The 22,788-nt window shown below is 35.2% G+C and overlaps 2 protein-coding genes across 2 annotated transcripts; both read left to right on the forward strand.

Moving 5' to 3' along the window:
• Nucleotides 1-2,921: 2,921 nt before the first annotated feature.
• LOC18434750 (uncharacterized) lies at nt 2,922-11,031 on the forward strand. The gene is made up of 3 exons (XM_006844813.4): nt 2,922-3,114; nt 5,043-5,437; nt 9,948-11,031. The coding sequence occupies exons 1-3, from the start codon at nt 2,982-2,984 to the stop codon at nt 10,584-10,586; spliced, it is 1,167 nt and encodes a 388-aa protein (XP_006844876.2). The 5' UTR covers nt 2,922-2,981; the 3' UTR covers nt 10,587-11,031.
• A 7,325-nt stretch (nt 11,032-18,356) lies between these two features.
• On the forward strand, nt 18,357-21,459 carry LOC148780011 (uncharacterized). The gene is made up of 2 exons (XM_088850402.1): nt 18,357-18,917; nt 19,948-21,459. Exon 2 carries the CDS (start codon nt 20,250-20,252, stop codon nt 21,150-21,152), a length of 903 nt encoding a protein of 300 aa, XP_088706528.1. The 5' UTR covers nt 18,357-18,917; nt 19,948-20,249; the 3' UTR covers nt 21,153-21,459.
• The last annotated feature ends 1,329 nt before the right edge of the window (nt 21,460-22,788 follow it).

Here is a 22,788-nt window from a genome sequence, read left to right on the forward strand (position 1 = left end):
CACTTGCATCCGGGCCACATCGCCGCATCAGCCCCCCACCGCATCAGGGCCGCAACCTGCATTTTAAAACATTTGATCTTGAGTGACTTGTGGTGTGAGAGATTTGAGCTATCTATTCCATAGATGGGCCATCAACATTTATGGAAGGTACTAGAACTTTTATTCTTAATTCCTAAACCATTTTTCCATCAATAGAAGTTAAATAGAATAATTACATTCATAATACAGTGCTTACAAAAATTATGCACAATAAAGCATCCTCAAGGCAAAATCTTTCAAAAACACTTCAAAGCTTTCTCTTCAAGTCAAAGCTTGTCAAAGAAAGTTTCATTAGGGTGGGGTGTGCCACCCTAGTTGGTACTTCATGGGCCCCACCCACATACAATGGTGGGCTCATTAACATATTGGGCCTCCCATATAATATTAAAATTATTAAAATTAATTATATGACTTTATAAATCCATAAAATCAAATTTGAATATTTAGATCAATCTAAATGAACATTTCTGTTTTTATAAATCCAAATTTGATAAATAAAATATCTAGAGATCTAGAAAAATTCAAATAATAATTTTAAAAATCATATATCATTAAAACAAACATAATTAAATTCATTAGATGTGAAACCTTGGCTCTTGGTCCCCTAGAGCCAAGACGTCTAGGAATTAAATAAATAAACTATGGGGGCTCTCTACCTTCAACTGTAGACTACGATCTACAATTGCTTTATTAAACTGACTCAGTATTTTCCATGACACACAGTCTATGCAGTGTCTCATTAGTAGGTTACCAAAGTCTGGCCAATGAGCCAAGGAATCGTAATCCCAGTTTGTGGATTTCAGGTTATCCGCTAGAGACGTATCAAGGCCACCTAGATCTGATGTGACCACAACTCCTATGACATATAGGGGTATCTCTCGTACATGCATAAATTTCACCCTAAAATATGGTTCGTTTTCTAGAAACGGCTATCATTATGCATGTCGTGTGATCATTTGTAGATGAGGCTTTGACCTCCGTCTTTGAAGGCCACCATCACACAAGGGTCATACAGTCACTTGATTCACTCATTCGGGCATATTCCGACTTCATCAAGGGATGACTTATTAGAACCCTTATCAAACAATATTTTATATTCAAGTAACATATATTTTTATCAACCGACTGCCCCTAGCTCATCAAGTTCAGTTTGGTATCAACAACATCATTTGGTTAATATGGTCTATGAGATACCACACTCTCACTAAGTTCATGTTCCACTATATCATTTTAGTTTACAAGCACTCATAATGCATTTAATGGCCACAATCACCCAACTATGCCTCCCCATTAATCATATTAGAATTATACATCGTAATGTCATAAAATGACATTTTTAACGTCAATATCTATATTTATGTTACAAATACTAATTTTTGGGATGTATTACATGTATGTTTGTCGTCATCATGAAACAAAGGCGGTTGTTTTCATTTATTTAATAATTGCCGTAGAAATTTTTTTCCCTTGAAGCAACTTTTCATGCATACTAGAGTCTAATAAATAAAATATTAAATAAGATATATTTTATTTTTTCTCTCATACGCATACATTAAAATTTTGTTTAGTAAGCCAACCCATCTATTTATATGCGTCAATCCAAAAATTATGGGTTCGATAATCTCAACCATGGAGATCATGATTATGGAAAAACTACTTTTGGAAATTAAAAAAAAAATATTTTGATTATTTTTTACCCCAGTTGTTTTAGGTTTTTTTTATAGAGGCACTTTTTTTTTTCCGAATCCATCTTAAATAACAATATCAAAGCTTTAGGGGACCAACCTAATAATTGTGTCCTTGATGCACTTAAAGACCCGATTTCTATGCGACCAAGTTTGCATATGTAGAAATACGGACCTCTTAATAAATCTATTTTTGAGATGGACTTTAATACTTAATTTTCAAGGACATGTAATCTCTAAAATGGAGATCATGAATATGAAAAATAAATAAAATTTTAAATTAAAAATAATAATTCTAATAAAAAAATAGTTCAACCGTTAGTTTTTATTATTTTTAGATGTAGCACCTACTTGCATCCATCTTTAAAATGGATGCTTTACACTTTCTAGATCGCATATGTAGAAATACGGTCCAGCCCACATGAAATACTTTTCCTTTTCACAAATAAGAAACTTTCCTTGTAAAGTTCATAGCATACATGAATCCAACATTTTTGCTATTTATAAATACTTTTAAAATTTTCTTTATTCTGGGGCAATTTAATTTTGAGTATTTATCTTTTTTACTATTCTGAAATGGATGATTTAAATGTTTTACTCACATATTAAGGTTAATTTCAATTTTATAGTTCGTGCAAAATCTGATACATACTATTTTTATTCTGGTAGTCTTAATTTTTAATATTAAAAACACTTTCTTCTAATTAAAAAATAAAAAACAAGAAAATAAAATACTCAGGTAGTACTAGAATTGCAAAGGGAACATTATACGCGTTGGGTGAAATCGAAGAGCATTAGGAATAAATAATTAAAATAAAAAAATGTAGCATGTGTCCGGGGATGCACAACTAGCATCCATCTTAACAATGAGTGTTAAAAGGTGGCGGCCTCACCCAAATCTCTAAACCAATGATCTAAACAACTATATAAAGTTATTATTTTAGTTTTAAAAATTAATTTTCTTTATATTAATGATCACTATAGTATATATTATCTAGCCTTAATTTTAAAATTATTTTTGCTTCCAAAATCATTCTCAAAGGTGGATTTCGGAATAAAACCTTGTCCCCATAAAATGATAGAGGGTATTTTGATCATTGAGGGTATTTTAGATATCACGGAAGAATGACGGAGGTATTTCAGTAATTATACTTTGTTTACTTTACGCCGTATATAAAAGCCTCGTCTCCATCAAATTTTAGATCGATTCTCTCTCTCTCTCTCTCTCTCTCTCTCAAATTTTAGGGTTTCGGGTTCATGTTTTGCGGTTCCTTCTCACTGATTCATTCATGTACGATGGATTTCAGAAGGGGAATTTCAGAGGCCATGGTTCCTGTTCTGCCCAAGCTCTCTACAGGCCAGGGATACTACACTGTTGAGTCCCTTACAGGTGAGATCCGGCTTTTCAGTGACTCTTTTTCCGGACGTAGGTTTTCTCCGATGGTACCTGTAATTTTTGGACGAAATAATTATCTGTGGTTTAGGGAGAGCAAGATCTTGAATCGTGCGCTTCATAGTAGATGATATTTTCTAATTTTGGTTCTAAAGCAAATAATGTTTTGAAGCGTCTGGTTTTGGCTCAAATTACATCTTGAATCATCGTGTTTTAAATCATGTGCTTCTGATCTCTCTCTGAATCATGAGATAATGAGGCAATTGTTTCTGAATCATGGGGCTTAAGGGTTTAACGTCTTCGTTGCCTTGTTTGGGGGCTTAACAAGTGAAATTATGTTGTTTTGATGGTTAGGGAAATATTTGGCTTGATTTAGGTTAACATTCCAAAATCACATTGCTTCAGGGCATCAGTGGTCACCGAATAATGTGTTTCGAGGTAATGGTCTATGAAAAAATGGTTCTAGGGCCACAGTAATAGTTACTGATTCTAACAGTCTTAGGGAATTGAGCCCCAAGATGCTTTTAGAAATTTGAACTCCAAAACTGTAGTGCAGTGGCCCCTTATTCATGTGATTTCAGGAAAACAGTGTAGTTGATTTTTTTTTGGGGGGAGCACACAAGATATGACTGGCTGAACCATGATTATCGAGACCCAACCTGGCCCATTCGTCAGCTGGTCCAAACCAAATGTGATTTTGTTTGGTTCGACCAGCTGGTTTAGATTGCTTGGATTGGCCAATTAGGTATTGGAATTTATTTTTAGTTATTTTATTATATTCATAATTTTATGTATTTTTAACATTTCATCAATTTCTATGATCCGGTGACTGGTTTTACTGCCTGTTGGGCTGCCTATGACAAGACCTCAAATCTCATTGCTTTGGTGACCAGTCCTGGTAACACTGGATTGAACTGTAGTGGTTTGGGGAAACTGGACCCCCTCTCAAAACACAACAGGCTCTGAACTATTTCATTCTGTGGTTTATGTTATAGAACTAGATTCAATATTGCGTCTTCTTCTCTTAGGTTTTGGGGGCAATTGTCCTTGAACCATATGGTTCTAACTTGTGACTTTGTAAGGTACCATCAGTGTTTAGAAAATTGACTAGGCCATGGTACTCGGGCCTTGGCCGAGATGAGTTACTTATGTGAGCCCTAGTAACTTACCCGATTCCAGCTTATTTTCTTTAAAAAAGCGTAATATGTATAATTAGTGGGGGAGCTTTTACAATCAAACACCTAATGTTGCTGGTTATGCCGCATGACATTGAGCTGCCTCCTTGCAAGAGGCTAAGGGTTCGATTCTTGGGGTCCTACATTTTTTTTTCCTACATGTTTTTTTAGAACTTTGATCTTATAGAGCAAACGACAGTGTTTAAAAAAGTGAGGTTCACTGGTGAGATTTGAACCCTGACCATGCTAAGGCTTATGCGTTAGTACTAACCACAGAGCCCTTCAAACATATATGACTTAAATTCTATGTATTAATATACATAAAGTTTACCAACACCCTGACCATGCTAAGACTTATGTGTTAGTACTAACCGCAGAGCCCTTGAAACATATATGACTTAAATTCAATGTATTAATATAGATAAGGTTTACCAATATATTGTACAGCCTACTAGCCCAAAACTCGCCTCGCCTATAGGGCAAGGCTGAGTTACTCGGCTGAATCCGAGTGGCCTGGGCTGAGTCTCAGAATACTGGGTGCCATCATCATAGTATGTATTATGTAACCTCTCAGCAGGGGTCAAAGGATGACATGTATCTATTCATCATGTTACATGGGATTCTAGGTTCCGCTATGTCTTTGAGTTGGGTTTTGGGGTTGTTGACCTCATACAGGATAACTCCTTAGGTGATTGATATTTGGCATATTGTTAATCGGGTCTACTCTTAAAGGGGTTTCTTGACTTACAGGAGGGTTTCTACCAACCAATATGGGGGCTAGACTGGATTTAGGTCCAAGACACTTGCCTGCTCAGACTGCAGGCATAACCAGAATTCAGCCCCCATTAACCTCTCCTGAGCTGATGTACATCCCCTCTGCTAGACTGCCAAACCCAAGCATGGCTATACCTCATCGAATTCCTCATGAGCTCAATTGGCCATCTAGGGCTACGAACTCTATATTGGCTGAAAGAGAGCTTGCCCATAAGACGATTAGGGAAGATATTCTTGCGATGGAATTAGCTCGCGAGAGGATGCATGAGGAAGCCATTCAAAGGAAAATGTCGATTTCAGAGCATGGTGGGATGGAAAGAGGGCAGTTAGGTCTTATTGCTGATGTTGGACAGCGGCCATTGCCCTTCGTGGTGAGTCATTAATCTTCTTTGATGCGGTCTATTAGTACTCAAATTTTTTCTCTCTTTTTTGCTGTCTTCTTTTTTTCTATCAACTATTTCAGTGTTACTCAATGTCTACCCTATTTTTGCTTCTTGACATCCTGGATTATTGTGAATAATGTATGATACAGTGTTGATTATTTTACATGTAAACCATCAGAAGAATTATATGTTGGGGGCATAAATCTGTGGCAGTGTTAAATAACTCAGCTCGGCCCACGGACTTGGCCCCTAACCAAGCTGAGTTACTTGGTTGAGTCCAAGTCCACCTGGGCAAGTACTGTGGACACCATGGGAAAAAAATAAATAAAAATAAATAAAAAATAAATGGGGAAATTGGTTGGGGTTGATAGAGAGCATCTGCGAAGAGAGAGAGAGAGAGAGAGAGAGAGAAATGATGAATAGATTTCCACCCCCTTTTAGAGGGAGAGGAAAAAAGGGGGTGGATATTTGCCCCCTTTAGAGAGCTTAAAAGAGGGGGGGGTATCTGCTCCCTTTTAGAGAGAGATGAATAGGGGGTGGATCTACCCCCTTTATGTGTGTGTGTATATATATCTGCTCCCTTTTAGAGAGAGATGAATAGGGGAGGGAGGTTTTGGGGAAGATATGATGGAGGAGGTGCACAGTGGGATGATGGTTGATTCAAGGGATGAAGGCATTTACATTTACTCAAGATTTGCAGCTGAACTGCATTCCCCATTTTTGGCTTCAGGGAAGAAGAGGGAGCAAAAACTTTTGGTAACTTGATTGGGGGTTTATGGTAGTTAACATATGCAGAGCTACGTGGGCGATGATTTCAGCTGAATCCTTCATATTTAGAGAGGAGATAGAGAGAAGGGAGAAGAGGAAGGGGTTGAATCTGCCCAAGAGTAAAAAAAGGTGATATTGATTTGTGGGTATGAATGCTACGGTATTGCTACTGTGATCTTCAAGATCTGTCTTTATTTCAGAAAAAAGGTGCTAGAGTGTAAGGGGTTTGGTTTGCAGTTTGCCTAGCAATAACCTATCATAGAATGACACATCCATGTTTTGAAAGTCGTATGCTCGGTAGTTACGGGGCTAGAATGAAATTCTCCATCACAATCTGCAACTTAAAATATGACGGTTGTAATACTTATTTAGTTGAACTTATAGTTAAAAGAATTTGATGGTTGTAGTAAGTGCAACCTCGATATGGAATTTTGTATTATCCATCCTAACTGTGATCTGGAATTCTTCATGGTTGTGATAGGAGGAAGCTTTTTTATTTAATGTTATTTTAATTTTTTCTCTTTTCATGATTGGGTGGGTGGGTGATTTGCATGTTGGGACTTTAGAGTTGGAAGTGGGAGAGGTTGTTCTTTCTATTGCCTGGAATTGGTATTGTCGCAATTGATGAGCACTTATTTTATGAATCCAAAACCACTTACAGACCCCATAGTGTTTGACTTGGATCTAGGACTCGCTTCTCCTATATGTTGTTTTTGAAAGTTTTCTGGTCTTGATGTGTGCTTTGGTTCTATCTAAGTTCTGTAACAATCCCTAAACACTTAATATCATGATTATTACTCATAGCCTTTGACTCAATGCCATGATATTTTTTTTCTTCATTTCATCTTCCTTTTATTTCTTCATGCCATTATTTGTGCTTTAGTGTACTTCAAACTAGTGTTTTCAAACTCAGTGAGGACTCACTCGATTTTTTCGGGCTCCGCAGGGTGCCGAACCCAGAATCCTATCAAACTCGGGGGTATATATAAGTGACTTGTACATAATTATAAATTTACAAAGGATTTATAGAAGGATAAATTAATTAAAATGGACTTAATCAGTTTTCTCTTTACCTGTTATGTTTTTATGAATTTTACTAAATTTGTTGATTTTTCATATTTATGGGAAAATGATGTTTAGCCCTTTTTTTTTGAACTTTTTGAGAACTACTTTTCTTTCCTTTTATATAATTTTTCTCTTGTTTATTATTTTTTTTGCTTTTCCTATTTTACCCATGTTTTAGATTTTTTTTCCTATATTGGCTCTTTGGCTGGCTTGATGGGCAGTCTGGCAAGTTGGCTCAAATTCACCCAGAGTATTTTAGCAAGGCCGGATCCCAGGCTTCAAGCCTGAGCAGAGTTTAAAATACTGCTTCAAACGATGACATTTATTCTAAGTATTGTTCTCAGTGGCTCCAGGAATTGTTTCATGTTGAATTCCTTAATGCTTATTTGTTTTCAGCTCTTTTTCTGCTCTATTTCGTTCTCCTTACCATCCATCCTTACATTTCCAAATTCCGATCTTATCTGCAAAGCATCTGGCTTTGTTACCTGTGTCTGCAATAGGTGGACTCTCTCTCGCTCTCTTTCTCTCTCTCTTCCAGACATAGTCAGGTCTCAATTGCTGCTGCAGTCATTGGTTGGTTGGGACCGTTACATGTCTGGAAAATAAAAAGGAAAGGTAAAGCTGATAGCACGTGAGTGTTTCATGCCTTTTGGCTTTTAACTTTCTTGATGGTTCCAATCGTTGCCCAGTTTATCCCAATTCTCCAATATCTCTATTTTTTTAAATTAATAATTTAATACTTTTGGCCCCTATGCCTTATTATTGGTTATATGATCTTGTAAACCTCTCAATCGACTGTAGTGCTCGACATCATCTCTTTGTAACTTATATGTAGAATAATCTTTCTTGATTTTTTTTGGGTTCAGAATATTGTTCTCATTAAATTTGACTTTGATGAAAAGAAATTTTGTGCTAGGATACCATGAGACCTAAAAACTGTTATTTCATTTTTCTCAACAAAGCTTCTATTTGATTGCAGGGAAATAGACGTGCACTCCCCTCTATAAAATTATTATCCAAAATAACTCCTTGGTCCCATTACAAGTCCATGAAATCCAACCCCCCAAGTTAAATAAAAAAGAATGTTTAGCTCCCTCCTTACCTATTTCATTATCCAAATTACAGAATTTGTCCTTCTTTTTTCTAATAACCTCATTACAAAAATTGTGTTTGTGATGCCTCTTTAACTTGTGAGTTTCACGAGATGAGAGAGAGGGAGAACTATTTAGGGGAGGTTGCTAGAGAGAGAGAGAGAGAGAGAGAGAGAGAGAGAGAGAGAGAGAGAGGTCCAGGGGTGAGGAAGAAAGAGAAAGAGGAGTGTTTTCGAGGATTTAGATAACAGGATGTTTAAGAAAAAATGAAAGGGTTGTAAATTCTGTAATTTGGACAATGGAAAGGTAAGGAGTGGGTTAAACGGCTTTTTTGTTTGACTTTGGGTTCCATGGGATATTTATAGGACCAGGGGGTTTTTTGGGATTATAATCTTAGAGAGGGAGGTTTATGTCTTTTTCCCTTGATTTTAATTTGTATTGTTGGATATGGCTGTGCCATACATTCTCGGTTCTCTAGTGGATGCATACCTGATAATTTGTTATAATGTTCGTCTCTTCTTTGTTAATAATTGGTCTATAGGAAAACAACCTCATAATTGAACTACTACAGGAAACAACCTCTGATCCAAAAAACTGGGGAAAAACAACACAAGATGGCATGCTTTCTCATATTAAAAACTTCAAGCTTTTGAGGCAGCTCTCTTCACATGTTTTGAAAATTAAGAGAGCATTGGGAAGAGAAGATGTTGACCTGTCTCTCTCTGCCCCTAGACCTCTCCAGATGGAATCCATTGTTTTGTTTAGTTGTTCTTTCCCCTTCATACTTTAATTTGGATCTAGAATCTGTATTGCCCTTGTCCTTCTTGTTACACTTCAGTTTGTCTTCATGGCTGCTTCTCATTTTTCAGTTGGTGTCCCAATATATTCTCATTGGATGGTGATTGCAACTTGATTTTGTTATCCCACAAATCACTCACAGTGCATTGTTTGAAAGAAACTTGAATCTTCATTTCTATGAAGGGATGTCCTTGGTATTTTTTTAAATCCTTCTCCCATAGATTGTGTTTTGCTTTTCCTGTCTTTTTTTTTTTTTTTTGGTCATACTGTTACTTCCATGTTATTTTTATTTCATAGCAGACAAATATATAGCTCAATACCTTTCATAGTTCTAGCATCTGAGTTGGAAACTTATAGAAGAATGAATCAATAAAATTTTCACCATGTTATGCAACTGCTACAACTGTCAAGTACCTGTAATCATTGTTCAGAGAGCCGGTCTTGGGCTCTGACTTGCCAGTGTCCTCAATCCAAGCCACGACCAAATTGGCTGAGTCAAACCGCCCAACTCAGCTGGGTCTTGATTCTAAATACATAAAGTTTATGTATTTTTTAGACTGGGTTCAGTGCCTGATTTCTCAGGTTAGTCATCCAGACCCGGCACTCAGCTGGGTCCAAGTTACTTGGGTGAGTCCATGCCCTAGTCTGTGACTTTTTAATTTGCTGCCTGTGATTAATTGCGAACTGAATTTTTTTTTAAATTTTAACAGTTCATCGTTGAGACATGGTATCTTTCTTTCCCTCTAATTTGAAATGTATCCAATAATCTTAAGCAGGGTGTGCCTTCAAGGCCCAATCTCACCGGCATAAAGAGAGGTAGAGAGCCTACTGCTGTGAGCGAATCACTCACAAAGCAAGTGGCTAAGCAGCCACCGCCATCACAGAGGCCATGGTGCACCACATGCGAGGTCCACTGTGTGACCATGGAGCACCTGAAGCAACACAAGGCAGGCAAGAAGCACAAAGAGAAACTCGAAGAGATGAAGGAGCTCAAAAGGAGGGGAATGGGAGCTGGAGCTCTTTGGTGCAAGAAGTGTGGGGTACCCTGCAGCAATAAGGTCGCCATGGAACAGCATCTTAGTGGAAAGAGGCATATTGCTCGGATCCAAGAACTCAAGGCGCAGAGAGAGAATGAATCTAAGATAGACCACAGTGTTAGGCTAACTGATTTGTCAGTTTCTGGAGAAGAGTCACTCGAAATGTTGGATTCCCACAAAAAGTTGCCAGAAGGCGCCAAGAACAATCATAATCATCAAGATCATAACTTGCGAGAATCTAAGAAAAGGAGGATGCTTGAGAAAATGGAGTTGAAGAAGAATATGGATCCAAGGATGGTCAAGAAGGAGATGATGAAGAAGACGAATCAGAAGATAAGGTTGAAGAAGAAGATTTTAGAGAATGGTCAAGGCAATTAAGGTTGGTGGAAGAAGATCGTGTGCGCACAAAATGTTGTGATTATGTGCTCGATTCAATGAATGCAGATTGTCTATTTGATAGATGGTCGAATCGAAGCTTTTAGGAGCTTCTTTTTTTTCTGAGAAAATATCATTACATGGTGAAACCAACTTTAAGAATCACTAGGGTGGTCAAATCAATGAACTCATTGACAAAGAATGCAATTGAGGATGAAGAATGGGATATGGGTGAGAATGGTTAAAGATGAAAGAAAGGATTGAGTATGAATGCACCATTAACTCATAATGATTATTTTGATTCTTGTGAATGGTGTATATGTCTCTTCTATATTATTAAGCTGCTGGTAAGGAATGGAAGTTGCAGTTTAGGGATGGACACATAATAATTCTTTTTGTTGGATATTTATGTGGAGAAAAAGTTTACATAGAGTTCTAAACAATCAAATTTGAGCCTACCTCAAAACTTTCACTAGAATATGTTTTGATGTCCGATTGTTCTCAAATTGATCATCTCGACATCAAGATGCATGGGCATGAGAAAAAAATTGGATTTTACGTTGGGAAAATAGGGTATTTTGTAACGTATTTTTGGACAGTCAATTGTCAAGATTTTCAAATTTTTATAGATATGTCGATCTGCATTGTTTTTTATGCTTTAAAACTTATAAATAAAGATTAAAATATATTTTAAGGTTATCATTAAGATTTCTGGTATTGAAATTGCATTTCTTGATACTATTTGAAGGTAGGTTTTAATTTGATTGTTTAGAGCTTAAGCTCTATATAAACTGTTGATGTTATATGAATCTTCGTGTTCTATTAAGAACTATATTCTCAGTGAGGTTATGTAATTCTATATTTTTTTTTTACTACTTTTAACTATGTTTAGTGAGGTTATAAGTCTTTATATTTTTTTTCACTATTTTCTATCTTTTGAGCTTACTTTTTTGTATTTTTGGACATTTTATTTGAATTAACTCACAGCTCTTAACATGTGTTGTATTATGTCTGTATTGTACATAGCCAGCCAACCTAGATCTATATTATCTCATCTTATCATTTCTTGGCGTTATATTTAAGTTCTATCAAATGTATTCATTTTGAATACCCCATTCTATATAATTATTTGCCACCACATGACCAAATTTTATTCATAGGTCATTTACCCCCTTCCAATTTTATTCTTATTTGAATTACAAAAACCTTATACTATACATGGTCCAATTCAAAATTGTATTATGAAGTTATAAAACCTTCATATTGATCATATTGACCTCGAGATCTGTAGATTTTAAAAAAACAAGAATTTCAAATCTTAAAAGCATCTTGTAATGAGTTGTTTGAATTTTATATTTTCAAGATTTTCAAGTGGTTATAGATTTATTTGATCTGCATCGTTTTTGAAATTTTAAATTTCATAACTATAATTGAACATGGATTTTCATGCCATCATAAGTTTTCTGACAAGCGAATTGTATCTCCTAACAAATTTTAAAGGTGAGCCGTACTTGTATAGTATAAAGTGGGCAACTTATACAAACTTCACCTTTTAATTAATGGGTGAGGTTTGTATAAGTTGCACTATTAATATTGTAGAAGTATGGTGTACCTCCATATTTTGTTTGAATATGTAGTTCCAATGTCAAAATTTTTATAATAGCTTGAAAATATATTTTAATCCCTATTTGTGAAATTTAAAATTCTAAATATGATACAAATCGAGTAGATCTATAAATACTTGAAAATCTTGAAAATGGATCGTCTAGATGATTTGTTATTATTTTTAGAACTCGATATGCCTTTTATCGTTTCTATATCTATACAATACATATTGAGGTCGATATGATCATAGTGGAGTGTTTTCCCATATCCGAATACTCGTGGATTTTTGAGGTGCAACATCTTTCAATAATTTAAGGTTGACATCTTGTGTAGACATCCTGTTAATAGCTAGTGAGAGAAAGTAGAGTGAAAGTGTTTTTTAGAGAGAGAGGGGAGACATATTGGTGCTTTCTGTTGAAAATGTAACTTATAAGGCTCTTTTTCTCTTGAAAATTTATTTTTTTAATAATAGTACAAAAATTATATTGAAGGATATGTGAAATTCCATGTGGTTAACATGAGGCAATGCCATATATATAGATCCAATTTTTAGTTTTAATAGGATGTATCACTAAAAGAAAAAACCAATTGTGTTTTGGATTTCTTGTAAAAATTTGGTTTTTATATTATAGATATACAAAGTTTATTTAATTTCTAAATATCTTTTATCAAAGGGTACGGTTTGTATAAGGCCTAGGCTCTAAACAATCAAATTAGAGCCTACCTCCAAATAGCGTCAAGAAATGTGGTTTCAATATTGGAAATCTTTGTAATAGCTTTAAAATATATTTTCATATCTATTTATGAAGTTCAAAGCTTCAAAAATAATGTAGATCGACATATCTATGATATCTTGAAAATTGACGGTCCAAAAAGGCGTTACAAAATATACTAATTTTAAAACTGGCAATCCATTTTTTTCTCATGTCCATGCATCTTGATGTCGAGATAATCAATTTGAAGATATTTGGGAATCAAAACAACATCTTCTAATGACATTTTTGAGGTAGGCTCAAATTTGATTGTTTAGAGCCTGGACTCTATATAAACTTTTCCTTTTATCAAATTGTAGGAATGTTTGGATTACATCCTATGATATGAGTCATTAGTAGACTAATGAAAGTTTTAGCTTCTTACATGGGATTAATAATTTGGTGACAACTTGTCAATCTTAATTAGCTGCACTTAAGGGAATTAAAGCATGAGTTACACTTGGATTTTAAGGCACTTAAGATAATTAAGGCAGGAGTTACACTTGGATCTCGACTCCTACAGACTATGAAGGTGAGAGCTACAAAATAAACGTGTTTTCTACAAAAGTAGGTAAAGGATAGAAAAATAGAGATGGATGGTGAAGGAGATTCACCAAAAGGACTTTCAAGATAGTATGTCACCAAATGGCTTGGTCTATAGGTTTTGGTACGGATCTTTAAGTCGTTCGTGTAATTTAAGAACCGATCCGAATAAGTTGTTTATCGATTTGATTTATTTATTTATTAATTTTTTTTTTTTTTTTTTTTGAGACTAACACTTTCTACGAAGAGAGAAGAATAGATAAAAGGGAAAAAAACACGAAGAGGAGGCTCGATATAGCGAGAGAGAAGGTTATAGAGAGAGAAAGGGGGACGACGTGTGCGAATTGCTCCCATTGTTGCTCGACTAATGCTTAATTTTCGCTCTAATTTTCCTTCAGCTTTTGGGGATATTTGCAATGCAATCTGTTGCAGATTCCTGTATTTGAGAATCTATGGATCTTTTGTTGGGATTCTATTTAGTGCAAGGAAAATTGTTTAGAAAGAGAGTGGTGAGTATGGTGTTTTTTTGTTTTAGCGAAATTATTTTTTTAAAAAAAATTCATTGGGAAAAAAAGCGATCAGATAGAAATGAGAAATCTAGTGCCAAAATGTTTATTTCATGAATATGCTCAATTTCGCTCCAATTTCGTTTAGCTTTTGGGGATATTTGCAATGCAATCTGCTGCAAATTTCCGTATTTGTGAATCTATGGATCTTTTGCTGGGATTCTATTTAGTGCAAGGGAAATTGTTTAGAAAGAGAGTGGTGAGTATGGTGCTTTTTTTTTTTTTTTAGCGAAACTATTTGAAAAAATAGAAAAAATCATTGGAAAATAAAGCGATCAGAGAGAAATGAGAAATCTAGTGCCAAAATGTTTATTTCATAAGTAGGAGGTGGTATTAAAAGGAATTAAACTTTATTGAGTGCTACTGGTGATAGATTAGCTCTCCTCATGAAATTCAAGATCCTACTGTATACCATTTGGACCCTTCCTTTATGTTTGACATTGGTGATGGTCATCCGGAGGATGTATCTGTATTCTTTGATGGAAATTTAAACGGCTTTTGAGTTACCCCAAAAAAAATTATTGTGCTTTTGTTGAGAATATCCGGATTTTCATTTTGTACAATTCAATTGCCAACTATAGAGTAATTTAATTTGCATATTATGAACAACTTGTGTTTTCTGCATCTCATAGGAAGTCCTAAACAAGGATTTGTTTCATGATGAATGTCAAAATTAAGTTTGGGTGGTTTGTGTGCTCATTTGGTGCTCGACACCTTTGGTTTAGATCTGATAGGATAGTTCTAAATATTTAGCATCAACATTTTGTGATTTTTGCCCTAAAACTAATCAAGTACTTGTAGGCATGACCACTAAAGATTTGCACAATAAAACTATTTCTAAAATATGCATTTGGAGATGGTGCATTGGAATCATCTTGCCCGAGGTTATGAACCAAATAAAAGTTCTATTATGAGGCAGAGCCTACATCGCCCATTATGAATCAGGGCTCATTTATTTCATCCGGCAAAGCTTATGTGAAAAAATGAAAAAGTTTATATAAATATGCAACCTTATAATGTAGAACTATGGGTGCACCCCAAAAACCCATGGGAAATGTTGAAAAACCCTTTGATTGATCATCTCGACATCGAGATGTATGACAATGGAAAATAAAAAGATTTTAAGTCTCAGAAATAGTTCATTTTACAGCATATTATCTACACCGTCCATTTTCAAGATTTTCATATGTTTATAGATCTACTTGATTTTAACCATTTTTAAAATTTAAAATTTTATAATTAGATATAAAAATAGATTTTGAGATAATCCTAAGAACATTTTACATCAAAATTATATGCAATGATAAAATTTGAAAGTGCAGCTTACCTCTACAACTACGGATGCATCCGTAGGCCAACTGCACCCACGAGAAAAAGCCCCAACTATTCTACTCCACAGCCAATCCAATGTAACCCAACAAACATCCTACATCTTAATCTTTATATCAATTTGGTCCTTCTAAAGTCCTTGTTTTACGCTGCCTTATCCTCTTTGCTGCATATGTTCTGTAAAATTTTATGAAATCTCCCAGCACAAAAAAGTATTCCTTGAATCTATTACATTTTTGGTTCTCCAAGCACATATCTCTTGAATCTATTACATATTTGGTATTATATTAGATGAATGGAAGGAACCTTATTTAGTTACATAATGTTATTAAAAAATTGTATTTTGCTTATCATATCGATGAAATACATAAGAATTTCACCCTATCAATTTTCACCTGCATTCCAAAATCCAAGACGTCAGCAGGTGTGATTTCCAAAGATAATGCAGTGAAAGTTTATCAAACGCCACCTAACCGTTGCCCCACCATAAGAAAACCCTCCCTCGTCGATATAATCTCTCTCTAAAATCAAGGGATTATTACACTACCCTACAAATAGTGTGGGAGTTTTTTTTTTTTTACTTCAGAGATCAGATTTCTCTCTAAAATCAAGGGATTATTACACTACCCTACCCTACAAATAGTGTGGGATTTTTTTTTTTTTACTTCAGAGTTCAGGTTGCCCTATGGATATTAAAAACTAAAAATATTAAAATTAACTCTAGCACGTGCAAAGTTAAAAAAAAAAAATCTGTAGGACTTCTATGTAAATATGCTATATTTTGGGACCAGTATGTAATTAGGATATTTTTATATGGTACCGACCTACTTTTTAATCCATATTAAAGTGTTAGTGCATGAATTGTATATGGAAAAAGTTTATATGACGTTGCAACCTTATACTATTGAAGTAAGGTGCACCTTAAAATTGTTACACAAGATAGTTTTTCGATGTTTAAGAATTCTATGTTTAAGAATCTTCCAATTGATCATCTCGACCTCGAGATGTATGGAAATAAAGAATAAATAGAATTTCAAATCCAAAAAATAGTACATCTTTAAATAATACATCTTATAACAAGTTATTTGTACCTATAGTTTTACGATGGTTGAGAACCCTCTAATTGATCATCTCGACCTCGAGATGTATGGAAAAAAAGAAAAAAAAAAATTCAAATCTAAAATATAGGATATCTTATACCAAATAATCTGGATCATCTATTTTTAGGATTTTCAAGTGTTTATTGATATGATTGATCTATACCATTTTTTGATTTCTGAATTTTATAACTATGGATGAAAATAGATTTTCAATCCGACACCAAAACGACTTCTCAAAGTAAATTTTAGAGGTGCGCCATATTTCTATAGTATAAGGAGGCAACCTCCAATTGATAGTTTTTCGATGTTTGAGAACCCTCCAATTGATTTTCTCACCTTCGATATGTATGGAAATAAAGGAAAAAAAAAAAATTTCCAAATCCAAAAAAAAGTATATCTCATAACGAGTTATTTGGACCTATAGTTTCGATATTTGAGAACCCTCCAATTGATCATCTTGACCTAGAGATATATGAAAATAAAAAAAAATAATAATTCCAAGTCTGAAAAATAGTACATCTCATAAGAAGTTACCTGGACCATAATTTTCAAGTGTTTATTGATATGATTGATCTGTAGTATTTTTCGAATTCTGAATTTTATAACTATGGATGAAAATAGATTTTCAAGCCATTATAAGGTTCCGACACCCAAACAACATCTCAAAGTAAATTTTAGAGGTGCGCCTTATTTCTGTAGCATAAAGAGGCAACCTCCAATTGATAGTTTTTCGATGATTGAGAACCCTCTAATTGATCATCTTGTCCTCGAGATGTATAGAATAAAAGAAAAAAAAAGAAATTTCGAATCCAAAAAATAGTGTATCTTATAACGAGTTATCTAGACCTATAGTTTTTTGATGTTTGAGAACCCTTTAATTGATCATCTCGACCTCGAGATGTATGGCAAAAAAAAAAATTTCAAATCCAAAAAATAATACATCTTGTAACAAGTTATCTGGACCTATAGTTTTCCGATGTTTGAGAACCCCCCAATTGATCATCTCAACGTTGAGATGTATGGAAATAAAGAAAAAAAAAGAATTCTAAATACAAAAATAGTAATAAGTTATCTAGACCGTCTATTTTCAAGATTTTCAAGTGTTTATTGATATGACCGATATGTATTATTTTAAGAATTATCAATTCTATAACTAAGGATGAAAATAGATTTTTAAGCTATTCCAAGGTTTTCGACGCCAAAACGACATTTCAAAACAAATTGTAGAGGTACCCATTATTTCTATAGCATAAGGCAACCTTGTAGGAACCTCATCCATAACATAATGCCAAAAGGCATTTTGCTCCCTCGAGAGCATACTATGCTTTTACTCTTTGATATAGAACCCAGTAGAGCATACTATGCTTTTACTCCCTGATATAGAGCCCCACCTAGGATTAGTCTTAGGACCCAAAATTTTGGGGATACAACTTCTTTAACAAATAGATTACTTTCAATAAAAAATATTTTTTAATTGTACTCTCTAGGCACTCGAAAAAAAAAAAAAATCTTAAAATTGAGTCCAATTTTTAGAGAGTAAGATTTAAGTGTTAGAAAAGTCAAATTTCAAAATGTGATCACCAAAAAAAATCCTTTCAACTAGGTCATCTAACTGAGGGTATAGAAGCAAAGTATGCTCTCAAAGGAGCACAGTATACTTGCTCTAATATAAAAGTAAAAAACTAAGGGAAACAAACGATTTAAGGTGAGAGAATATTAAAAGGAAATTCAAAATTTAAGTGAGAAAAATAATGAAACGGGAAATTAAATCCTGGCCGTCGATCTGACATTGAGGTGGAGAATCAGAAAGCTCTCTTTCCCGCTCTAATTCTAAGCGTTTTGTTTCTTTCTCTAAGTCTTGCCATCGATCCTAACAGTTGAAGAGAAGCATAACAGCTCTCTTTCCCCCCCTCTCTCTCATTCTAATTCTTGTTTCTCTCTCTAAGTTCTTGATTTCGCTTCTCCACCTCCTCCTCGTTCTTACGCCTCTCTCTAATTCTAATTCTAATTCTTGTTTCTCTCTCTACTGTCTTGTTTCTCTGTCTTGTTTTCCCTTCACCTCCTACTCGTTCATCTGCGTACCTCTGCCTCTTTTCTTCTCTTTCTCCCTCTAATTCTAGGTTTTACTTCTCTCTTATCTTCCCTTCTCTGATTCCACGGAACCCTTCATCTCTCATTTTTCAAATTCCTCTGGCTCGGAGGCGAAACCAGTTTCCATTGATGGAAACCAATCGACCCCAAGGTTAACGATCAGGTTCAAGGTGGGCAAGAAAACAGACTGTCAATGGGAAATCAGTTCCTCCGAATCAGTTACTTCTCAATTTGATCAGGTCGCTGGAGTTTTAGGCCGTTATAGCTGCAAGCTCTGCAACCCGAAGTTTGGCTGGAAGCGATCTCTCGGAGCTCACGTTAAAGCCCATGCGAAGCATTCCAATTATGGTACTTTTTGCAGGTTCTTGAGCCAGATATGGCTTACTTCTTTCAAGAATCTTTTCTTTATATGGGTTCTTACTGCATCAACAGTTTGTGTTCTTTTGTAAGCATTTCCTTATATGCTGTGTTCTTTCTGAATCAAAATTTTGTTATATGGGTTTCCTTCTAATCTTTTTTTTATCTACTGCGTTATTTCTCAATCAAGATTTTGTTATATTGGTTCTTTTCTAATTTTTGCGTTATTTCTCAATCAAGATTTTGTTATATGGGTTCTTTTCTAATTTTTTCTTATCTAAGGTTTTCCTTATCTGCTGCCTTCTTTAGATTTTGTTATGAGTAATGATCCTATAGGACCCTCCCCCACCCATGTGTATAGGGCCCTAAAGGATCACTATTAAATATGGCATGGATCTCTATAAAAATTATTACATGGGGGTGGGATTTGACTTTTCTATAGATCCGTGATAAATTTAATGGGGATCCTTTGGGGTCCTACACACATGAATAGGGGAAGGTCTTATAGGATCATTTCTTATCATAAAATCCTAATTAAGAAAGAATGCATATAAGGAAAAGATTAGGAAATAACCCATATAACAAAATCTTGATTAAGAAAGAACGCAAAAGGAAAAGATTAGAAAAGAACCCATGAAACAAAATCTTGTTTAAAAAAGAATATAGCAAATAAGGAAAAGATTAGAAAAAAAACCCATATAACAAAATCTTGATTCAGAAAGAATGCAGCATATAAACAAAAGAGAAATGATCCTATAGGACCCTCCCCCACCCATGTGTGTAGGACTCCAAAGGATCACCATTAAATTTATCACGGATCCATAGAAAAGTCAAGTCCCACACTCATGTAATAACTTTTATAGAGATCTATGCCAAAATGATATGGGTTCTTTAATAATCTTTTCCTTGTCAGCATTCTTTCTTAATCGAAGTATCTGTGATATGGGTTTTTCTTAAATCAAAGTTTCATGGTTTTGGGTTTTTCCAAGTTTAACTAATAGTGATGAGATGGGTTTGAAAGATGAGTGAGAGAGGAGAAAAGAAAATTGCAGAGGAGAAAGAAAGAGCAGCACAACAGAGGACATAATGAAGCATAAGCAACAAGAACCAGTGTGTGTTGTGTGCAAGAAGTGGTTTTTATCAATGAAGTCTCTGTTGGTCACATGAGGTGCCATCCAAAGAGCCTTTGGAGAAGGATTCAGCTGCCGAAGAAGCCTGGACTCGCCAAAAAGAATACGAAGAAGTTGCAGGAGAAAAATAAGTCCGCAGAAAGTTTGTTATATCATACCAATAATACCATAACAGAAGATAGCTCGAAAGTACATGATCCTCTCTCAAATTGGTCTGTCACTGGATGTAGAAGAAGAAGGAACAAAACTACCAGCTCTGAAAGTAAAGATTTACAGAGAGAGATTTGAGGGAGTTTCAAAAAGCATGAAAGAAACTGTGCATCATTTACCCATACTTTCTCAATCTCAAAGAAATTTGAGGGAATTGGGTTTCTTGGAAAAACAAGAAACTGATAAGGAAGGCTTGGAATCGGATCCCGAAAGGAGTGAAATTGTCTATGAAAGCTTCTCAGTGTACAGTCCTGACCAATGGAAGAAGAAGACGAAGGTGAAGAGGGAGGCGAGAGCTATGAAGACAGCTGCTAATTCTGGCAAACCCCATGAAGGTGAAATCATTTCAAACTGTGATGATTCAAAGAAGAGGATGATTCTCATTGGAGTCCTTGCAGCTAATAACTCCGAGGAGGAGGAAGTAACAGAAAAGGATGCTCAATATTCGGGAATTGAGTCTGAGATTTCAGTGGCTTTCTTGAAAGAATCTGGCAATAAAAAACCAAAAATCAGCAGAATTTCAGCCAATTTCTCGCCAGACAGACAGGGGAACCATATGTGCACTAAGTGTGACCAAAGGTTCAATTCAGGTCAGGCTTTAGGTGGCCATATGAGGAAACATTTTGACAGAGAGAAGCATCTAGCCAAGTTGAAAGCTCATCATTCTTCAAAGAGGTTGACAATGGGTTCTCAAGTTGAATTGGGACGAGAGAGAAAGAATGGTGGAGGAGAGAGAAGGAATGAAGAGAGAATGGGGGTTATGGATCTTAATGGGGTGATGCCTATTGAAGATGAGGATTTGAAATTTGCTTTGAGTATGTTGGAGGTGGTGCCTGTTTATGCTGGTTATGTGAGATCTGGACTTTTCATGATCTCTGAGGCATAATTCAGGAGTTTGGGAAGCCAGAAAGAGGATTTTGGCATCCACAAGTCAGTGGTTTGGAAGATTTCAGTGGTTTTGCATGGCTAGAGATAAAGTTTTTTTAGCACAGTTTAGTGGTTTTTGACAGGGAAAATTATTGTATAGATTAATAAATTCATCAATTGTTTTGGGAAAAATTTCCATTGCTTTTGATAATTGTTTAGGCTGACAACTTGTTGAATGTAATTAAGTTTATGGAGCTTTTGAAAGTTATTTAAGGTGACAAATTGTTAAATGTAATTAAGTTTATGGAAGTGGATCCAGTTTGCCTCTGTTTTTTTCTTTCTGGTATTTAGTTTGTGAATTGTTTTGGCTTTTACATATGAATTATCAGCCATTTTGTAATGGGGAGCAGAGGAATAATCTCTCTTTGTGCAAGTCATTTGGTTTTGGAAGTTCATCTACAGTTCTGTTCTTATATTTATGAAGCCTATTTTGGTGTTACAATAGTGCTTTTTTGGTTGTTCGCTGACTCTCCACGCTCAAATGGTCAAAGCATTGTATGGGTTACTGTTGGATCTCTTTTCCATGTCAGCACTCAAGCAAATTCTGGCACTGTATGTGGGATAGTGAAAGACCAGTCCTTAGAAGCCTCCCTGTTCCCAAGACCTGTCCTACAATAGAATATAGTATAAAAATTGAATAGTGAAAGATAGGGCTGAGAATGGATCGGATCAGATCCGGATGCACAGGGATCCGGATTCAGAGTACATATGGGATCTAGATATGAATCCAGATCAGATCAAATCCAGAGCATACTTGGTTGATTAGTTCTACTATAACCTGTGCTCGAATCAACATGTTACTTATGGAAATCCATCTGACTAGTACGTCTAAAAAATGTCTCTTCAAATTATAAGTCCAATTGTCATGTACTGGAGGAAAAGGTGAGAAGAATCTTGTGATGATAAGCTCTTTCTGGGAATTGATTGAAGAATCTGTTAGAGAGAAATCTATTGCTAGTAGTCTAGTCCCCAGCACCTAGGTGACATAGGCATCTTTTGCGCAGAAAATTTCAAGACCAATGTTGAGGCCTTTAGGGTCGTTTTTTAGCGTAGTTTGCAGAGCTGGTTACAGCGTCATAGGCCTTAAAGTTGTTGCTTTCGAAAATGGTGTTATAATAGTGATTTTGATATCAAAGTGAAAAGTTATGACTTTCCTAAGTTGTTGTTTTTTAGCGTAGTTTGAAGAGCTGGTTACAGCGTCATAGGCCTCAAAGTTGTTGCTTTCGAAATGGTGTTATAATAGTGATTTTGATATCAAAGTGAAAAGTTATGACTTTCCTAAGTTGTTGTTTGCAGATTGGGAAAGTGGTTGGGGTTATTATGGAATTTTTATTTTTCATCAAGCATAAAATTGCCATGTCCTTTTTAATTTAAATTGGAAGTCATTTTGCATTAGAATTCAGGATTTCTTTTGCAACCAAGTAAAGTTTAATCTATAAATCGGGGTCATTAGAATGGTTTGATTGAGAGTTGAGAATTATTGGTCAAGGGTCCCAGTTAAACCAGAGTTCACCATGGACCTTGGAATGTGAGCTTCTCCTTTCAAGTTTTTAATCAAAATTTCAGATTTTTTTTACTCTTCTTTTGTTTGTTCA

This window comes from Amborella trichopoda, chromosome 10 (assembly GCF_054954075.1).
Source record: "Amborella trichopoda isolate Santa Cruz 75 chromosome 10, AtrichopodaSantaCruz75HAP2 v2.0, whole genome shotgun sequence".
Taxonomy (NCBI): Eukaryota; Viridiplantae; Streptophyta; class Magnoliopsida; order Amborellales; family Amborellaceae; genus Amborella; species Amborella trichopoda.